The sequence below is a fragment of the Oryzias latipes genome, chromosome 14 (genome assembly GCF_053564925.1).
Source record: "Oryzias latipes strain Hd-rR chromosome 14, Olatipes_Hd-rR_3.1".
NCBI lineage: Eukaryota > Metazoa > Chordata > Actinopteri > Beloniformes > Adrianichthyidae > Oryzias > Oryzias latipes.
The window spans coordinates 9,860,136-9,878,744 of record NC_136250.1 but is presented as its reverse complement, the minus strand read 5'-3'; the positions used below and the strand labels follow the sequence as shown (position 1 = coordinate 9,878,744).

The 18,609-nt window shown below is 39.0% G+C and overlaps 1 protein-coding gene across 1 annotated transcript; it reads left to right on the top strand.

Moving 5' to 3' along the window:
* Positions 1–7,555: 7,555 nt before the first annotated feature.
* LOC101165910 (von Willebrand factor A domain-containing protein 7) lies at positions 7,556–18,308 on the top strand. The gene is made up of 16 exons (XM_020708763.3): positions 7,556–7,679; positions 9,494–9,688; positions 9,762–10,034; positions 10,132–10,225; positions 10,338–10,472; positions 11,957–12,143; positions 12,223–12,398; positions 12,498–12,610; positions 12,701–12,817; positions 13,058–13,258; positions 13,336–13,468; positions 14,289–14,438; positions 15,207–15,299; positions 15,386–15,645; positions 16,377–16,670; positions 17,116–18,308. Exons 2-16 carry the CDS (start codon positions 9,509–9,511, stop codon positions 17,500–17,502), a joined length of 2,793 nt encoding a protein of 930 aa, XP_020564422.1. The 5' UTR covers positions 7,556–7,679; positions 9,494–9,508; the 3' UTR covers positions 17,503–18,308.
* Positions 18,309–18,609: the final 301 nt, after the last annotated feature.

Below are 18,609 nucleotides of genomic sequence, written 5' to 3'. Positions count from 1 at the left end.
TTTATCCACCTTTGTCATAATAGGGAGAACACGTCAATGCAAGGGTGGGGTCATCAAAGATAGCACAAGGGTTAAAGAAATCCGTGCAATCCGTGCATATGAAAATAATCTTGTTTTACTTTTGGCTTTACGCTTCAGGGATCGCCACAGCGAATCAGCTTCCATCATCTAACCCTGTCTTCTTCATCCTGTACTCTAACACCAGCTAACCTTCATGTCTTTGTTCACTGCATCCATAAACCTCCTATTTGGTCTTCCTCTAGACCTCTTGCCTGGCACCACCAGACTCCAGCATCTATCTACCAATATATTCACTGTCTCTCCTAAGGACATGTCCAAACCATCTCAGTCTGGTGTCTCTGACCTCATCTCCAAACCTCTGACATGTGCTGTCCCTGTGATGTCCTCATTCCTGATCCCATCCTGGTCACTCCCAAACAGAACCTCAGCATCTACATTTCTGCTACCTCCAGCTCTGCTTCCCATGATTTTCTACGTGCCATTGTCTCTAGGCCAAACAAAATGGCAGGTTTCACTATAGGTTTGGACACATTTCCTTTCAATGGAGCTAAAAGTATTCTATCACACATCACATCTGACATTTTTCTCCTCCCATTCCAGTCTGCCTGCATTCACTTCTTCACTTCTTTTCTCACTCTCCATTACTCTGGATTTTTGACCCAATATACTTAAAATCCTCCACCTTCTTTGTCTCTTCTCCCTGTAATCCTCTTCTTCCTTCTGGTTCCCTCTCATTCACACACATCTACTCTGTCGTGCTGTGGCTAACCTTCATTCCTCTCTTTTCCAGGGCAAACCTCCACCATTAGCTTCTCCTCCACCTGTTTGCTGCTCTCACTGCAAATCAGAATATCATCTGCAAACATCATAGTCCATGATGATTCCTGTTTAATCTCATCTGTCAGCCTGTCCATCACCATTGCAAACAGGAAGGGGCTCAAACCTTATCCCTGATGCAATCCCATCTCCACCTTGAACTTTTCTGTCACCCCGACACCACAACTTACCACTGTCTTACAGCCCTCATGCATGTCCTGCACTGCTCTAACATACTTCTATCAATCCAGACCTCCTTATACAATACCACATTTCCTCTCAGGGCACCCTGTCATAAGCTTTCTCCAGATCTACAAAGACAAAGTGTAGCTCTCTTTGACCTTCTCTGTACTTCTCCATCAACATCCTCAAAGCAAATGTGGCATCTGCAGTACTCTTTCTTGGCATGAAACCATACTGCTGCTCACAAATGTTCACTTCTGCTCTTATTCTATCTTCAACTTCTCTTTCCCATAACTTCATTGTCAGCTCTGTAGTTGTCACAACTCTGCATATCTTCCTTATTCTTAAAAATGGGCACCATCACACTTCTCCTCTGTTCCTCAACATCCTCTTGAACAGCCCAGTCAAAAACTCCACTGCCATCTCTCCTACACTCTTCTATACCTCCACGGGTATATCCTCAGGACCAAATGCCTTTCCAGTCTTCATCCTCTTCAACTCTGCTAAACCTGGTATTGTCAGTGGTTTTTACTCTTGTTGTTCCAAAATCCTGTTTACTTCATCAGTCTGGTTATTCCTATTTCGCATGTTTCTTAAACTAAAATACATCATATTAGCATTTCCAAAATGGCTTAAGGCAAACTGATTTGATCTATACAAAACCTTGAAGCAGCATAAATCAACAAGTTGCTGGATGTTTATGATCATTACGGTCAGGTTTAGAAGTAATACAAATCTAGAGGGGGCTGGGCCTTTCCACACACATTTCAAATGTTATAAATATACCTGTTGGCTCCAAAAATCTTCACATACAAACATGTCAACTTGTACACAGTACAACTAATTTTCCCACACGCATACTTATGCCTTCAGACCAACACAAATGAAACATTTCATTCAGGAACACAAACTATTGGTGCAAAGGGGAGACAGCACCTGTGCTTGAGTGAGTGTTTATGTTCTTCTAAAGTAGTTGATGGAATGTAAAAAGAAGGAGGGAGAGTCATCCCCCCAACACCCACACGGTAGCAGATAAAGTACAACCACCTGCTGGACAATTACATCCGCCACCCAGGCCAGGGCGAGCGGGGTGCCGGGGAGGAGCGCTTCATGCCCCGTGAAGTCTGGACCCTGCACGGTCCGGGCTCGGGTGCCGGGGGACCGAGCGAACTGTGTCTCTGAGCAGAGCAGCTCAATTAATGACTTTGTGTTTGAGGGGAGGGAGGATGCTTTGTTACGTGTGCGTTTTGTTGTTTTGTTATGTGTGGGAGAATTCGGACTGCGATCCGTCCCGCCACTCTGGGTTAGCGGCTGCTGGACTCAGGAGAACCGTGTGTCTGAGCAGAGCTCAGACCGTCAGCTCACACAGCGGCTTTGGGGCGGTGTGTGAGCTTTTCAAAGCAGAATGTCGCTCAGTCCTTAGAAACTGTTCAAACAATCACGTGGATTTGTGTTTCCAGATGAGCGAACAGGCGCTTCATAATATTCATGACATTAGTAAAAGCACGTTTGGAAGATCGTTTGGTATATTACTGAGCTGCTGCATAAATGTATATAGCAAGGTTTTTTTTACTGTGGAACTCATTTCCTTTTCCAGTATTTTCAACACTACTGCGCATGCCCAAATGATTTATTCCGACTGAAAGTGTGACCCATGTGAACGTTTGTTCTAATCGTAAAAAGGTTTTCCCTTCCCGTGTGCACGCTTGAATATTTATCTGACCATTGATCCGATCAAGATATTTTGCCCATGCAACCGCGGCTAGTGATGTCCAAGCACCCCCTCTGCCAAGGGTCCTACATATCTAAAGTGAAATTAAAACCGAGAGGGTGGGGGGCCCATATCCATGCAGCAACCATGGGAGGAGACCACTGCCAAGTAGCCCCCCCTCACCCTAATAAGTGTATTACATACACTTATATGAGGAAGAAGGTAATTCGGGGACAGCTGGTAGACTGTCCCCCGAAAGACATTGTAACCCTTGTGGTATCCTAGGCACTTTAACATTGGGAGTTGGGTCATCTAGACCCACTAGACAGTTCGCTAAACGTTTTTTCTTCAATGATTTGTGATCTTTACTGGTGTCCATGGATTACATTAAATCTTTCCACCTTTATCCACCTTTGTCATGGTAGGGATAACACGTCATTGTAAGGGTGAGGTCATCTAAGATAACACAAGGGATAACATCAGTGTCTACTGGGGTCATTTAGGTTATTTAGAGAATCTCTTCAAACAAGCAGAACCAGCTTTGACCACGCCTGTGGATGGACTATTATACAGGGGGTGTTGACATTATAACCACAGTTTGCAGGACAGCATAAAGGTAAGTACTTCAGTTTTATATATTTTTTTTACTTTTAACTTTAAAATCTCACTCTAATCATCTTTTGATTTATTGTAAAGCGTTCCCACAGGTCTTAATTAATTATGATTACGCAGTTTTTAGCCAAATCAAAGAACCTGTGTGGTTTTCTAGGGCATTTCTGCAGACCAGCAGGAGGTGATTCAAAATTTGCAGTATCAAGATGTCCTACTTTATATCTTATAGCTTTATATTTTTAGCTTTAATAATGCTAGTGACAGAAGAAGAGTGAGCACTGACGTCATTGCCCCGCCTCCCCCCGGAACGGGTGACTGGAATTTATGCTACCCTTTTTGCGAGGTGGATGTGAAAACGAAAACGCAATCTCCTCTTTGCATTATAGCTTTAATTACGTCACAGAATAAGCGCTGTTGAGGTAGAAAATGAAAAAAAAATTTAGATGATTGATTTTTACTTATATTTTCGTGTCAATTGATGCAGTTACTTTGTGAAAATGAAAAAGCATTTCTGTTGATCCATTTTAATTGTCAAATTAGATATTTCTAATTGGATTTTGCTACACATTTACCAGAAAGTTTTTTGAAAATGAAACTTCCTTTATCATTTTAATTGACAAAATGAATTGAGAAACAGTAAGCCATTTGACAGATTGATTTTTTTATTTTTTATTTTTGAGTCAACAAATGCAGCTTTATTGTAAAAATGAAAAATTCTCATAATTCATTTTGAATTATGAGACACAAATGCTTCCATAATAATGTTCCACTTTTCTCCCTTCCCACTTTTTACATAATCTTTGTATATAGCGATGAAGGAAAATTAGTTTGCACATTAGATTCAATAAATTGAATCCTTTTAATTCCCACAATCCAATCAGATTGATCTGTCTGAGCCAAGTTGACTGAATCGCCCTTTTCCATTATAGAATTATAATAAATGTTGGAAAATACCATTTGGATTGAGGCATGGTAGGTTTATTTTACTAGAACGTAATGACCAAGTACATCACAACGGACAACACACATGTGATTAATCAATTTGAATCAGATTGTTCAAAATAAACCATACATTATGATATGAATCAAATTTATTACGACGAAATGTTACATCCCCATTAAACATGGATGTTCCTTTCCTCAAATGATTCCAGTGAGAATGTCTTCACATTAGCTGTTCTGTCTTCTGCTCTAGAAACATGGATTTCTAGCTTTTGAGATAGGACTGGGATAAATCACTGAATCGCCAGGAAATTACAAAGAAAGCAATTCTGAATTCCACAGTGCAGACACAGGAAAAGATTTAACCTCCCTGAATGTATTAACCTCAGAAAATCTATCTTAATTTTAAGCATTTTTTTTTTACCACTAATATACTTTCAGTGCAAAGACTGTTGCTGCAGCCTGCAATGCACCACAATCATGCAAAGCCAACAAGCAAGCAAACATGTTAATCTGGTTCAGGAATGCATATGTGGATTTTTTTTTCTTTTTGTCATTTTTGCACCTCATTTTCCAACCGAGAAGTAAGACTACTCCATTTCTGAGACACCGCCTCTCGTTCCATGTGGGTGCTGCTCACTTCATGGCATCAACCTAGAGTCGGCCTTGGCAGCGTGTCTGAATTTCGCCCACGAAAACAAAAAACACCTAAACTTTTGCAAAGATGAAGGTGCATATATAACTAAAGCCTTTTTGTCAATCACTGCTAACTTTACGGAGAAAATGGGTGTGTGTGTTAGCATGGTGCCACAGACTCTTCCTGGAAGGGGCTGTTCCGCCACAAAGTGAGAACCCGCTCATTTTTGAGGATTTGGGAGGGGTTGGTGCTCATGCGTGAATGGAGCAAAATACCGCTTTGGGGTTGTCAGAGGTTTTTTTTGTGAGGACTTAATATGATACACTTAAAAGCTCAAAAAATGTTCCCTTCTCTGTTTCTGTGCCGGTCCCAAGCCCGGATAAATTGAGAGGGTTACGTCAGGAAGGGCATCCGGCGTAAAACATTGCCAAGTTAACCATGCGACTCATCCTCAGAGTGGAGGTTGTTTCACTGTGGCAGCCCCAGATGGGAAAAAGCAGAAAGAGAAAGAAGAAAAGTTAAAAAAATTTGATTATAGGCTCTTTAAATCCAATTTTTCATTTTGATGACAATGTTCATCTGAGGAAAGAAAATGATCAGAGGGACTAATAGCTGTCAAAGCAAACAAACAGGGGTAGTACAAGGCAGTAATGGGATTGCGAGTCAGATTCATCCCAGTTTCCATATTTGTTGGTGTTACAAAGTGATCCATGGTCCTGGGGAAAGGGCCAGGCTGAAATTGAACTTAAACCTACTTCTTACAGAGGTAGCAACAGTCCAATTATTCCCTCCAAACAAGAGTTACCGGCGCCTTATCCTGGAGCCAGACATGCAGGAGGGACTCACTGTGCGCAGGGCTCATTGGCCAACTAACTAAGTGGATCCTGCAATGCCACTTTCAGACTGAACTAAACGAAACCTGACTGAGGTCATCAGCAGCAAACAGAGCAGAGAGAACTGGAAACAGGTCTGTGGCTGTGGAGGACCAGGTTTGGGCAGTCCTGTACCTACTGTATGGAACTATAAGTCAGTCAATAATTACTATGTATGTCTTAACCCTTGTGCTATCCTAGGCACTTTACCATTGGGAGTTGGGTCATCTAGACCCACTAGACAGTGCTCTGAACCTTTTTTCTTCAATGATTTGTGATCTTCACTGGTGTCCATGGATTACATGAAATCTTTCCACCTTTATCCACCTTTGTCATGGTAGGAATAACACGTCAATGTAAGGGTGGGGTCATCTAAGATAGCACAAGGGTTACAAGTTCTACTTGACTGGTTTGGAGAACAGAAACCTTTCCTGGTCTTCCTATCAACAACCACACACATTTTATCTCTGCATTCCTTTCATGCTTGGTGGTTTTGAAAGTTATATTTTATATCTTGAAAAGGAAATGTGTCCCTTTGACTGCATTGTTGAGCTTGCAGGAATGTGGACAGTGATTTTCGATTCTTCAGCAGCTCTTGTTGCAGTATGACTTTCCCTTTAGGTTTTGCCTGGAGCTAAAAGACTTTAAAAAACCTAACAACAAAAAGGGCACTGCTGCTGATGTCTGTCACTTCTTTTAATCAACCGTTATAATTCCACGTTTTGATAAATTGGTGTTATATAAATTCCTAGTTTCTTAAGTCATGATATAGTTATGCAATCATATAGTTTGAGCTTAAAATAACAGTTCAGTTTTTTTATAATTCCCGTAAAAATAGATTTTACTTTCATTTTTCAATAAAATATAACAAGGGTTATGGTTCACTTCCGCTCAAAATAATCCGTGTTTTTAAGGTTATACTTTTATGAAATGTTACTTTATAAAGTTCTGTGATCATTACTTATACTTTCTTATTAGTTTACTTAAAAATGAAGCTTTAAATCTGCCTTTATTTGAAACAAAATAGTTCAATTTAGTTTAAAATATTTTTACCTTTACTGTCTGTATAAATACTAATGTAGATTTTACTTGTTATACCATACAACCTGAAATGGTGTGGAAAGTAAAGAAAATCTTAATGCCAATTGCTGTTTTTCAGTATATAAACTCATAAAAAGAGTTCAGATGACTCACAAATCGGAGGTTGTGTACTCAAAGCGAAAGCTGCCAAAGCTGTGATCATGTGACTGCTTGCAGCAGATTCTTAAATGACATCTCTCTTTTCAAGAAAAATCACACAAATTGAAACATTGTGAGCTATCACAGTTTTCATAGCCTTAACTTTGATTTGGAAAAAATTAGACTAAAAAAGAGGAAAATAATGCTAAAGAATTAGACTGATGCTCAATTTAGCTGAATCTCATCTATGCAACAGGTAGAACGGGTTGCATAACTCCACCTGGAGCACTTTAAAACCAGCACTGGTTTACATATCAACATTGTATACAAGTCTACTGGAGAACAGAAGAAAGCTGGGTCACTCTTTTTACACTTTTGAGATGCCTACCTTTTAAATAATTGCCAACAATGAAAGATGAACGTGATTAAGAGTTTTGGTTTTTGTAAGAAACATTGCTGACTCTTACTTTGAGTGTTTGGTGTTTTTTTAGATCACATTTTATGGAACTTTTGTCCTTTTTCTCTCATAGTTATTTTTACCTATAGTGTCTACTGTTATGTCTTGCTGCTGCTGCTGCATCCCCTGTCATTCTGCTCACCTGGCAGGTGTGGCCAAAGATCTTGATCAGCACCTGCCAGGTATTTAAGTCAGAGGAGGCCTCAACCAAGCAGGCATGCAGAGAGAGCAGAGCAGGAGGTTGTGCTGGTTGGTTTGTTTCTCTTTTCCCCTCTTGGTCCTCGGCAGTCTTATACTGCTGGGTTTTGTTATTTTAGTTTGGGGTTGGACCTCGGTAGTATTTATTTGCGGGCTTTGTTAATTTCTTTTCATTAGTTAGATTTTGTCAGACAGCCTTAGCAGGGAGCTGCTGACTCTGGTCATGGTGGCTGGGTCAGTTGTCTCCTTGACTTATTTTATGTTTGGCCAAGGCTCCAATCCCTCTGTTTTGTCTTTTGTTGGGACCAGCACAGTATTTATTTATTTTTGTTTTACAGGACACAGGTTATTTCTTCCACTCAATAAACTGTGTTCCTTAACTTATTAGTGTTCATCTTTAATATGTTCTGGCTCTGTTGTGATTTTTCCCCTAGACGTGGACAGGTTTGCCTGTTGGGGTCGTAACATCTACACAGCATTATCCGCACTGTGAGTCGCTCCGGAGTAAAAGTCGGAGCAGCCAAAAAATGCATACTAAAGAACAAATTCATATGTAGGAGTCACACAAGAACGGGCGTTTCATCTTAAAAAGCAAATCATATTATTAATGAATATCTGCATGCTTCACTGCTGTAATACACTGATTGTTTAGCTTTATGAAATGCAGGAGAAACAGTAAATAAGCACAACATGTGAGCAATTATTAGGACAACATGGCATAAAGAACACACTAACAAATAAACTAATCTATGCATATCACCAAATTCATTGGATTCCTCACCCTCTGTCACTTTGGAACAACTCCGCCAAGCCAGGCGTAGGACTGAGTATAAGTCGCCCCTGGCTGAAACTATACAATAGAAAAAAATGACTTATACTCCAAAAAAGGTAATCATTTATATTTGTCAGTTTTTAGAAAGTAAATGTGGATTTGTTATTGGGAAATTGCATACACCAAGACACCATTCTGAATGCAGGAAGCAGCAATTCCATTTGTAACAAAAAACCTGTCCCTTTAAAATGTCCATTACTGAAAGATATGTTTCAGAACAAGCCCGTCATGTGTGTTTAACCTTTACGTTTGGCTGGAAGCTTTTTGTGCAGCATAAACAGACAACACAATACATTACTTAAATAAACTGAAGAAAAGTCAACACTGTATTGAGTTGGACATGAAAAAGTTGTTGATAGAGATTAGTATAATTTCCTTAGTTTACGGATCAAATCCTGTCAGGCCATCATTTATGAAGCAGAAATCTCTTTTTAGTTTCTCGAGTTTTTCCCATATTATCAGCCAACAACTATATGAAAGTCAGATTTATTTATTCAATTCAATTTATATAGCCCAATATTACAACAGTAGTCGTCTCAATGGACTTCATACCGGTAATTGTACAATAAACGTGAAATCATAAAGAACATGAAGTCATAGAATTCCATAGGTAATAGCTAAACAAAACAGACTAGGCTAATTGGTCATCCCTGCCCTTAGACCCTCCTTCACATTGAGAAAAAATGAAGAAACCTCAGGGATGTCAATGAAGGAAGGATCCTTTCCCTGGATGGAAAAGGCGATGTACCAGAAGAATTAGCTTATCTAACTCTATAATGTTTAAATAGTCCAGCAGCACCTCATCTTCATTTATTTACATAAATGATTGGTGTGATCTGTAGTTGCTTCTGGATCTGAAATGATTTGAGATTTCTAATAAACGTTACCTGGATGCATCTTTAGTCTCAGCTGTTTAGTAGAAATGTTATGAATCTCAGTTGCAGATGCAACAATTGTATTTACACCAGATTGAGGCAAAAGAAAAGACTGAAGTGGTTTAGTGGAACCTAAGTCTACATGTTTCTTTCCTCAGATCATTTCAGCCAAAATGCAGTTGGAGTTGGCTGTTTTGTGTCTTCTGCTTCTACAACGTGGGGCTCAGAGTTTTGGAATTTTACCCGGAAAATCTCTAAATCACCTGGAAATCACAAAGCAAGCTATCCTGAACGCCACAGTGCAGACATGCCGCAGCCTGGCCCTGGCAGAGGGGACAAACTTCAACTTCCCTGTATGAATTTGATCAGGATTTAATTGTAAACTAAATACAGTTTCAACAACATAATTTGACTTTTGTTCCCCAGACACAGCCTTTCACTGTAGAGGGTGTCACCACAGCCTGCAATGCAAAGCATTCCTCAAGGACCTTCAAGGAAGCCATTACCTTCATCCAGCTGAAGAATGCTCAAGTGGACATTCGCTATGCCCTTGATGGAAGTTTTCACTTTGATAATGAAATGCTAGTCCAGGGAAAGAGAATCATCACAGAAGGACTAACAGCTGTCAAAGCAAGCAACACGCAAGGAAATTATGAGGCGGCTAGGCAAATGCTGGGAAAAATTCTGCATCCTTTACAGGTATTTCACACATCCCTAGAGCAGTTTTCCAGCTGTTTTCTGAATTCAAAATGATGCAGAAATTATCATCTTAATCTCTTTCTTTTTTTTTGTGAAGGACTTTTACAGTCACAGTAATTGGGTGGAATTAGGAAATGAATTCCCTAACTCCAATCTGATCAGGGCAGACGCCAGCATTGGTAACATAGCAGGTAAAGGGATTGTTTGATGTGCGGCTGGATAAGCATAAAATCTTTAAGAAACCAGATCAAATCAAAAATATATAATGAAGGATAATCTACATTTGGGCTATACTTTCCCCAGAAAAAAGCAGAGCTACGTGTCGCAGCTGTGTTGATGATGACTGCAGGAACAACATTCTGGAGGACATCATAGCAGAGAAGACTCTGACTTCTGGGTACTTTGATATCGCAATCCTAACTTCAACCAAACCTCCAGGTATCGTCTACTGAAAGCGTCTTTTTTATGTTATTACAAACTTATGGCGATGCTCACATAAGTACAAGGAAGTGGTATCATCGAGGCTTTGAAAAGATCCAGACGAGGTTCAGAAAGAACTTAAGTCAAAAACTTAAACAAAAAATTCTTCGAACCAGCTAAATTTGTCCTGGAGTTCTGACAAGGACATTCGAAAATTTAACATAACATGAAACAGTCCTTAACTTCCACACTGGAATAATAAAACGTCATGTTTTATTTAGAGATGCTCATAAATACGAACGACCACAGTCAGTAAATACCATTTAACACTTACTTGATCAGGCTTGAGATGAATGTGCTGATTTCAGTTAAATAATGTTGTTGCTGCCCAAAAGATTTAGCTCTAAAATAGTCTGAACAACACTATCAAATAAAAACAGAGAAAAAACCCATTCCCCACTACACTTTTGATGGAAATATGATTAAACTGAGATTGGTGGCCTACATGTGCTGACATTCTCGCTAATTTGACTACATTTTAACGGGTTTTGGTTTGTAAAATCTTTTGGTTATAGACTTGAATATGCAGAAAACATTGGTACAGTTTGGCTGAAGCTACAAGAGTTGGAATTATTATAAAAAATCACTTATACACATTTTCATATGGCTACGGACTTGCCCTAACATGGTTTAGTTGTTTTTTTGTTTGTTTTTTTGAATGTCATTTTGACCTGATTATTGATTTCGTTTATTGGAAGGGGTGTGCACCTTTCCCTTTCATTTAGTTCAACTTTCATTTCAATACATGGTCCATGAGTCGATACAGAACATATTCAACCAACTTTTAGGCGACATGATTCTTTTACTGAAATCGATACAAGCTAGATAATTATTATTCACTTGGCATTTGACAGAACTATGTAACAGAAAAAAAGATTTTTCTTACTGGTACTTTTTATTTAAACCATCAAAAACAATGTAAAAACTTCAAACATAAAAACATAATTTTAGGTCTAGTAGACTTTTTGTTTTAAAAGCATTATTTTAATTTATTCAGGTATTTTTGAAGTGATGAATGAAGGGTTATCATGCAGTATGTTCAGTGCACACAACACTCATTCCTCACTGGGTTGCTTACATCACATGTACAGAAAAAGGCAAAGATAGAGACAAGAGAAACTAAGGTTTACTAGAAATTGATTAATTACTTCCTCATCAATATTACAGCTAGTTGCTAATGTAATCCTGCTCGTATGTATGGTTTTTTTAACTGAAACTTCTGTTACTCTCAGTGATATTTGAATTTGCTGAGGTGTATCTTTTACATCCGTATTTATTAGACCAAGCTCGATCATTTGCCGTTCAAATCAGCACAAGGCTTCTTTCTGTATGTCCTGGTCTTTGCAAAGAATCAAAGCAGAGGATTCATAATAAAATGTACTGCTGAAGATGTAGCAAAATTGTAAGAAGTTACTGTTTCTTATTTGTACTTGGCTGAAAAGGAAAGTGCAGCCATGGAGGAGTAGTTGATCAAACCAGCAGGATCGAGCCCAAAGGTGGGATCAACAAAGACTCCCTGACTTCCAGCCACGGACATCTTCACACCACGGCCGCCAACATGGCAGTTGCTGCAACAAGTCAGCTCCTGGAAGACGTTCAAAAAGCAGCTGGAGACAAATTGTTCCTGGAGTAAGACAGAACTTTTATTTCAGTTCCGTACTGCAGTTGTTTTTTTGTTGTTGTTTAATTTCCCCCTTCCGCATTTTAGGATGATGGGGATTTTCAAGGGATCCAGCAAAGCCCTTTGCTTTGTCATCGACACCAGCAAGAGTATGAGTGACAACATTGAAACGGTGAAGACTGTGGCCTCCTCTATAATCGACAGTGATGCTGGAACAGACAGAAAACCCTCATGGTATAATCTTGTACCGTTCAGTGACCCAGGTTGGGACTTGTTTGTCATTGTAAAAGAGATCTTCTCATTCGAGAAAGGAAATCAAACGAGTTCTCTAATTATCATCTTTTTTTCCAAATTAATTTAAGGATTTGGGCCAGTGCTAAAAACATCTGACTCCACAGTTTTCAAGGACACAATTAATTCCTTAACAACAACTGGTGGAGGAGACAATCCCGAGCAGAGTCTGTCAGGGCTGCAGGTGCTGAGACGAGAGATCAAATGTGTGAAACAACGTTTTTTTCTAAAAGTTAAAGCATTTTAAACTGTCTTGTGTGTGTTCACTCCCTAGTTGGCATTGACTGCTGCTCCTTTCAAATCTGAGATCTTTGTCTTCACGGATGCGCCTGCTAAAGACAAGAACTTGAAGAGCACAGTGATTGCACTCATTGAGCGGACCCAGACTGTGGTGACTTATTCTGAGCAATAATAAGCTGTCATTATTCAATTTTAATAAGTCAAAACCCTGCATGATAACAAATGATGCAATTTCCATGACTTACTCTACAATTTGGGGCAAACAGTAAAATCCCTGTTCATAATGTTTAACATCAGCAGACCATCAATGAGCTTTAAACACAAAAACAATGCTTGTAAATGTAAAATTCTAAAAATTATTCAGAATTTTGTTTTGTTTTTATTTTCCCAGGTGAATTTTATGATTACAGACTCATCACTAACTAATCGACGCAGAAGAAGAGATGAGCAGCAGTCCAGAATGATCGCAGCAGACGATGCTCAGCTGTACAGAGACCTGGCTCAGGCGTCAGGAGGTCTGGCTATTGAAGTCACCAAGGCTGAACTTCCTACGGCCGCATCAATCATAAAGCAGTCGACCAGCGGCTCTGAGGTAGCGTCACCCCTTGGTGGATCCAGCAGTTCGGGGATCTCACACGCACAAAATCACTGGTTTTCCTGATCTTTCAGGTGACTCTTCTTCAGGCAGCCAGGAACCCAGGAAAGTCAGACACTTTCACGTTTACAGTTGATGAAACTGTGACAAGCGTGAGAGTTTACATCATCGGCCTGTCCGTCACTTTTACTCTTAAAAGCCCAACAGGTATAGTAAAATTTTAAGTGTTCATATTTTTGCTTGGTGTAGCGTTGCAAAGGGGCGGACATCAAATGCAGACATTACGGAGGCTATGTAAACATTCTACATCTTTGTTTTTAGAGCAATGGAGACGCACTGCAGACGGACCACTGTACCACAGACATTAGGGTTATGAAGCATGCACCTAATCATCAACTCAGGGGGAAATATTAGAAAATATGCCACAGACACACCGGGCATTTGTCAAGAATGTGATAAATTTGCACTCTAGAACTCTGATTTAGCCCATTGTGTTCAAACTGAACAAGTTTAGAGAGGCTACTTCTCCTTTTCTGTTTCTACTGTTAACTTGTGGATGTGTGCCACCTATAGTTAGAAGAGGCTTGGTGCAAAATGTCTAAGTGGTGAAAACAGCGCAAAACTTGCTCCAAGCTCTTTCTTTCACAGCTCTATTCTAATACACGAAAGACTTGGTGTCATAATATTCTAGCTGGACACAAGACCACAATTATTAATTTCACAGAATATTCATTTTCAAATTCAACAGATCCTCAGTGAACAATTACTCCTGCTTGAGCAGAATTTTTTTAATGTTCTCCAATCTCTCCTGAGGTTTGACATGTGATTTATGAGCTGCCAGATGAAGATATATTTTCATTGTTGTAGTCTCCTTGAACTTTCCTAATGCTATCTCATGAATAATTATTATAAACTTTAAAAAATTAACACTATGGTAGTGTTCTTTTTATAGGAGAAGAAGCAAAGGCTTAGTTTCTATCTTTTTCCTGCTTGTTAAACACAGCCTTCTTTCTGCCTCTATCTGCAGGCACTTCCCAGCAGAGCACTGACTCATCAGGTTCCTTAATCAAGACATCTCAGTCTGCGGGAAATTTCAGGACTCTGGAACTACAAACACAAGTTGGTGGATGGGAAATCAAAATGGTGTCAACAAACCCCTACACACTGAAAGTTACAGGTGAGATTGAGTATTATTCTGTACATTTGCTGCCTGCTGCTTTTGGATGTTTGGAAAACGTAATAAACGTGGTGCTACGGTGCACCGATTCTGATTTCCTTCTGCATTTCAACAGCAAACGATACAACACTTTTATTGGGATTTCTGCCTGATATTCCAAAAAGGTCATCATAATTTATGGCGCACATCCTTTGTGAACAGTTTTTGTCTGAAGCTCCACCGCTTGATGGATTCATGAGTGTGTTCATAAAAATGACAGGGCGTGTACTTTTTGTACCTGGTCCATTTACATGAGATCAAATGACCAACATGCTTTGTAAAGTTACACAACAAGCCTCACTGTTGTCCCTGCTTTTATTGCACAGGTGTGCTGCTATGTCCACAGACATGAAGCAAAGGCTTGCACTGATGTTGTTACTTTAGTTTTATTTCATAAATATATAAAATGACTTTAGATGAGATAAAAACTAAATTTTTAAAAGACCGCTGTTGAAACAAAAATTTTAGTACACAATTAAACAGATTTCTATTATGTGAAAGTTTGTTGTTTAAATTCCTTGATGTCTGAATTTATTTAAACTGTGAAAAATAAATTTTACTTATGTTTATTCTTTCAATAGATGCTAAATTAAGTTAATTTTGGAGCAGAAGGGGTTTGATGCATATTTGAATCAAACCACTCTGTTCTTCAAATTTTTCCTTTTATCTACAACAATGTTCTTCATTGAAGCGATTCATTTAAAAATGTTGATGACTTTTATTTTGCAGGGCAAAGTTCCATTGACTTTATGTTTGAGTTTGTGGCGCCATCTTCAGGCCCTTTCTCTGGATTTGATGTGCTTGAAACGCGTCCCAGGGCAGGTAAAAAAAAAAAAACATCAACCAAAAAAGGATTTGTTTCCCAAACCAGACACAACTGTCGTGATCACCCAGTGTTTTCTTCAAAGGTCTCAACAGCAGCTTGTTTGTGTCTTTGTCGGGGAGCGACAGCGCCTCACTAACAGAGGTTGCTTTGGTCGAGTTGTCCGGGTCAGAAGAGGTTAAAGGAGTGTTGGTGCCGCAAGACGATGGAAATTACTTGGTCCAGGTTGACAGAATTCCAACAGTGGAGTTTGTTTTGCGGGTGACGGGAATACTTCCCAGCTCTTCAAATGTCTTCCAAAGGCAGTCACCGACCAACTTTAGAGCATCAAATCTAACCATGACAGTGAGTAACCATGTAGGGTAGCATGTTGGAAGAGGGTATCAACAAATACATGAGGGCAAAAAAAGGATAAAACACCAAATCTGGCTGGGGGCCAAACCCATTTAGCTTGGAATAATTATGGCCCCCAGTGGTCCTGGACCGCAGGAATCATTTTATTTTCTCAATTCTACTTTCTTGCTGCTTCTTTGAGGAAAAATTTCCCCCACCTCAAATGCGAACCTCACCAAAATAACCCCCCTCCAAAAAAAAAAAAAAGATGACATTACAGAGGGAGAAATGTCAAATGAATGGGGCCAAAATCTCTTGCAGCTTTAAAAAATGTGTATATCTCAAAACTCCCTAACTAAACCAAAAGACACGTGTCGGGGATAGAGTTTTGAAATTATTATGGGATGGCCACAAGACTTATAGATTGACAGCCATTTTGTGGCAAAGTGTGAAATTTGGGGATTTTCCAGTTTTTCCACAATATGGAAAAATAAAACTTTTATTCACACATGCCACTAGCTTAGGTCCTAAACCGCAATCAATTAATAGTAAACGTTAATTAAATAGCACCATCTTTGAGCAAGTAATATAGTAAGTACATTTTAAATAACATACTTTTTAAGTCTTTTTGCCTCATGTTATTTCTGATTATCACTTTTTCAAAGTCAAGATGCTCCAAAAAAGTTTCCAACCCCTGATATAAAACATAATTTCTCACTTTAAAATTTTGTTTTTAATTATAGGCTCATTCAAACAGCATCATTGTACCAGGCACACCCTTCTCTGTCCCCTTCTTTGTGATGAGCAGTGGAGCAGGGGGGAACCTAACTATTCGAGTTACCAACAACAGACTTTTTGATTCAACATTTCCGAGCACTTTATGGCTGGAAAGTGGAAACAGTACGAACGGCACAGTGACCCTCTCAGCGCCTCTCAACACCCCATCTGGCACAGACGTTGTACTGACCATCGAAGCAGAGACTCCTGGAGCCACAGACATTAACTACATTGTGTTGCGCTTCTCCGTTGTCAATCCGGTAAAACAAACACAAATTAAATTACATTCTAATTGAATTGGGATTTAAAATGTATTTCTTAAACTTTGCATTGTGTTATCACTGAAGGAAAAAACCTTTTTTAGTGTCTGCAAAGAAAATGTCTAAAATTTTCTTCAGCTAAGTCCATCTGTTGATGGAGTCACAAAACGATAAAAAAAACAATACATTCTCCTGTGTTTCCCCTAATGTGTATAGTTATTTTGAAAAACATAATAATAATAATTTGGAAAATAATTGTTAATAATAATTTGGATGATCATGAATATGATCTATTGGCTACTTTGTATGGATGTTGACATAAATATACAGCTATTTGCTTCTTTTTCCATTCAAATGCCATTAGAAATCCCAAACCCTAAGATTTTCTCTGTTTTGGGGTTTTCATTGAAAAAAAAAACTTAAATTTTGCCCTTTTGTTTAACAGGGAGCTGACTTTACTCCTCCAGTATGTCAGCGGCTCAGCCTGCAGTCCAAATGCCCTGAGAATTGCAGTCAGTCCATGTGGGAGCTCTCCGTCAGGGTGACTGATGGGGCTGATGGGACAGGTGTAGAAAGAGTCAGCCTCTACCGAGGCACTGGGACCCTGAACACCAGCCTGCAAGCTGGAAATGAGAACATAACACTGGTGTCCTACACCTCCTCCTGCTGCTCTCCTGAAGTGGACCTACTCGTTGTGGATCGTGTCGGTAATGTGGGCCACTGCCTCTTCAACGGAAATGAAGTTTCCACCAGACTCGCTCAGTCCTCCTTCTTGTGCCTCAGCTTATTGGCAGTTGGGCTCCACCTGTTGGTGGAGCTGAGCTTCAGATAAGTCTGTCTCAAAACAATTGAACAGACAGTTTAGATACAGGTCTTCCACTTCTTTTGACTTAAAAAATAAAATTATAATCAATTTTTGTTGAAAAGAATGTCATTTTTTAATTTTCTATTGACTACGGCACAGTAGGTTATGTTCCAACGGCAATGTGATATATTTTAAATCAAAATTTTGAAAAAAAGTTCTGCATATTTTATTGTTTGTGTTACACTTCAATTACTATAATTAAGTATTATGTAAATGATTTATTGGAGTGACTAATAGAAATAGATAATAAAAATAATGTGTTGTTTACCATATTTTGGATTATAAAAGTTAAAATAATGTAGGTTTTTATTTTTATTTTATTTTATTTTAGTTTGGCAGAGCACCCTCATATGATCTTAGTTGTGCTTTGGCCAGTTATAAATAAGTTAAAATATCAAAACTTAAATCAAATCACTAAAATAAAATTTTCTTTTCAGCAACATTTGCAATATTTTATTACAATGCTGTAACACCAGGTACTGTCAAATAATTAAGAATGCCTCGTTAAACTGAGAAAAGGTTGTTGTTGCTTTTAAAAGTGAATACCTTTGTTCTACTTAAAATATAACCCAATATGCAAAACAAAATGTTTGGATAATTTTCAAAAATATTGTAGCTACCTGGGAGTTAGCCTTGAGTCCCTAAGACTTATGGGAAGTGGGGAATCTTGGGTGAAAAACATGAGTGAGAGGGCTGGAAGCAGAAGTCACTTCCATGCTGTTTGGCTGTTTGTGGTATGCTAAAATAAATGGGCAATGATGCCGGAACTGTGATTTTGCTTTTCTCCTTACTTCTTACTCTCTGAGACTGTAAGGTGTTGCACGGCGTAAGGGCCATGGAGAGCTCTCCAATGCAGCCAGTTAAATAGCAGCTTGGCTATAGTTGCACTCCAAATGGGTTGTTACAATATCAACACACTGGAGACTAACTTAACCATTGTGTTATCTTAGATGACCCCAGCCTTGCATTGACGTGTTCTCCCTACCATGACAAAGGTGGATAAAGGTGGAAAGATTTCATGTTATCCATGGACACCAGTGAAGATCACAAATCATTGAAGAAAAAAGGTTCAGA

Bases quoted from the DNA above. Each gene is read 5' to 3' on its own strand.
- LOC101165910 (XM_020708763.3), top strand. From the start codon at position 9,509: ATGCAGTTGGAGTTGGCTGTTTTGTGTCTTCTGCTTCTACAACGTGGG. The intron at 12,144-12,222 runs GTAAGACAGAAC...TCCGCATTTTAG, and splicing joins GGAGACAAATTGTTCCTGGA to GATGATGGGGATTTTCAAGG. The intron at 15,300-15,385 runs GTAAAAAAAAAA...TTTTCTTCAAAG, and splicing joins TGAAACGCGTCCCAGGGCAG to GTCTCAACAGCAGCTTGTTT.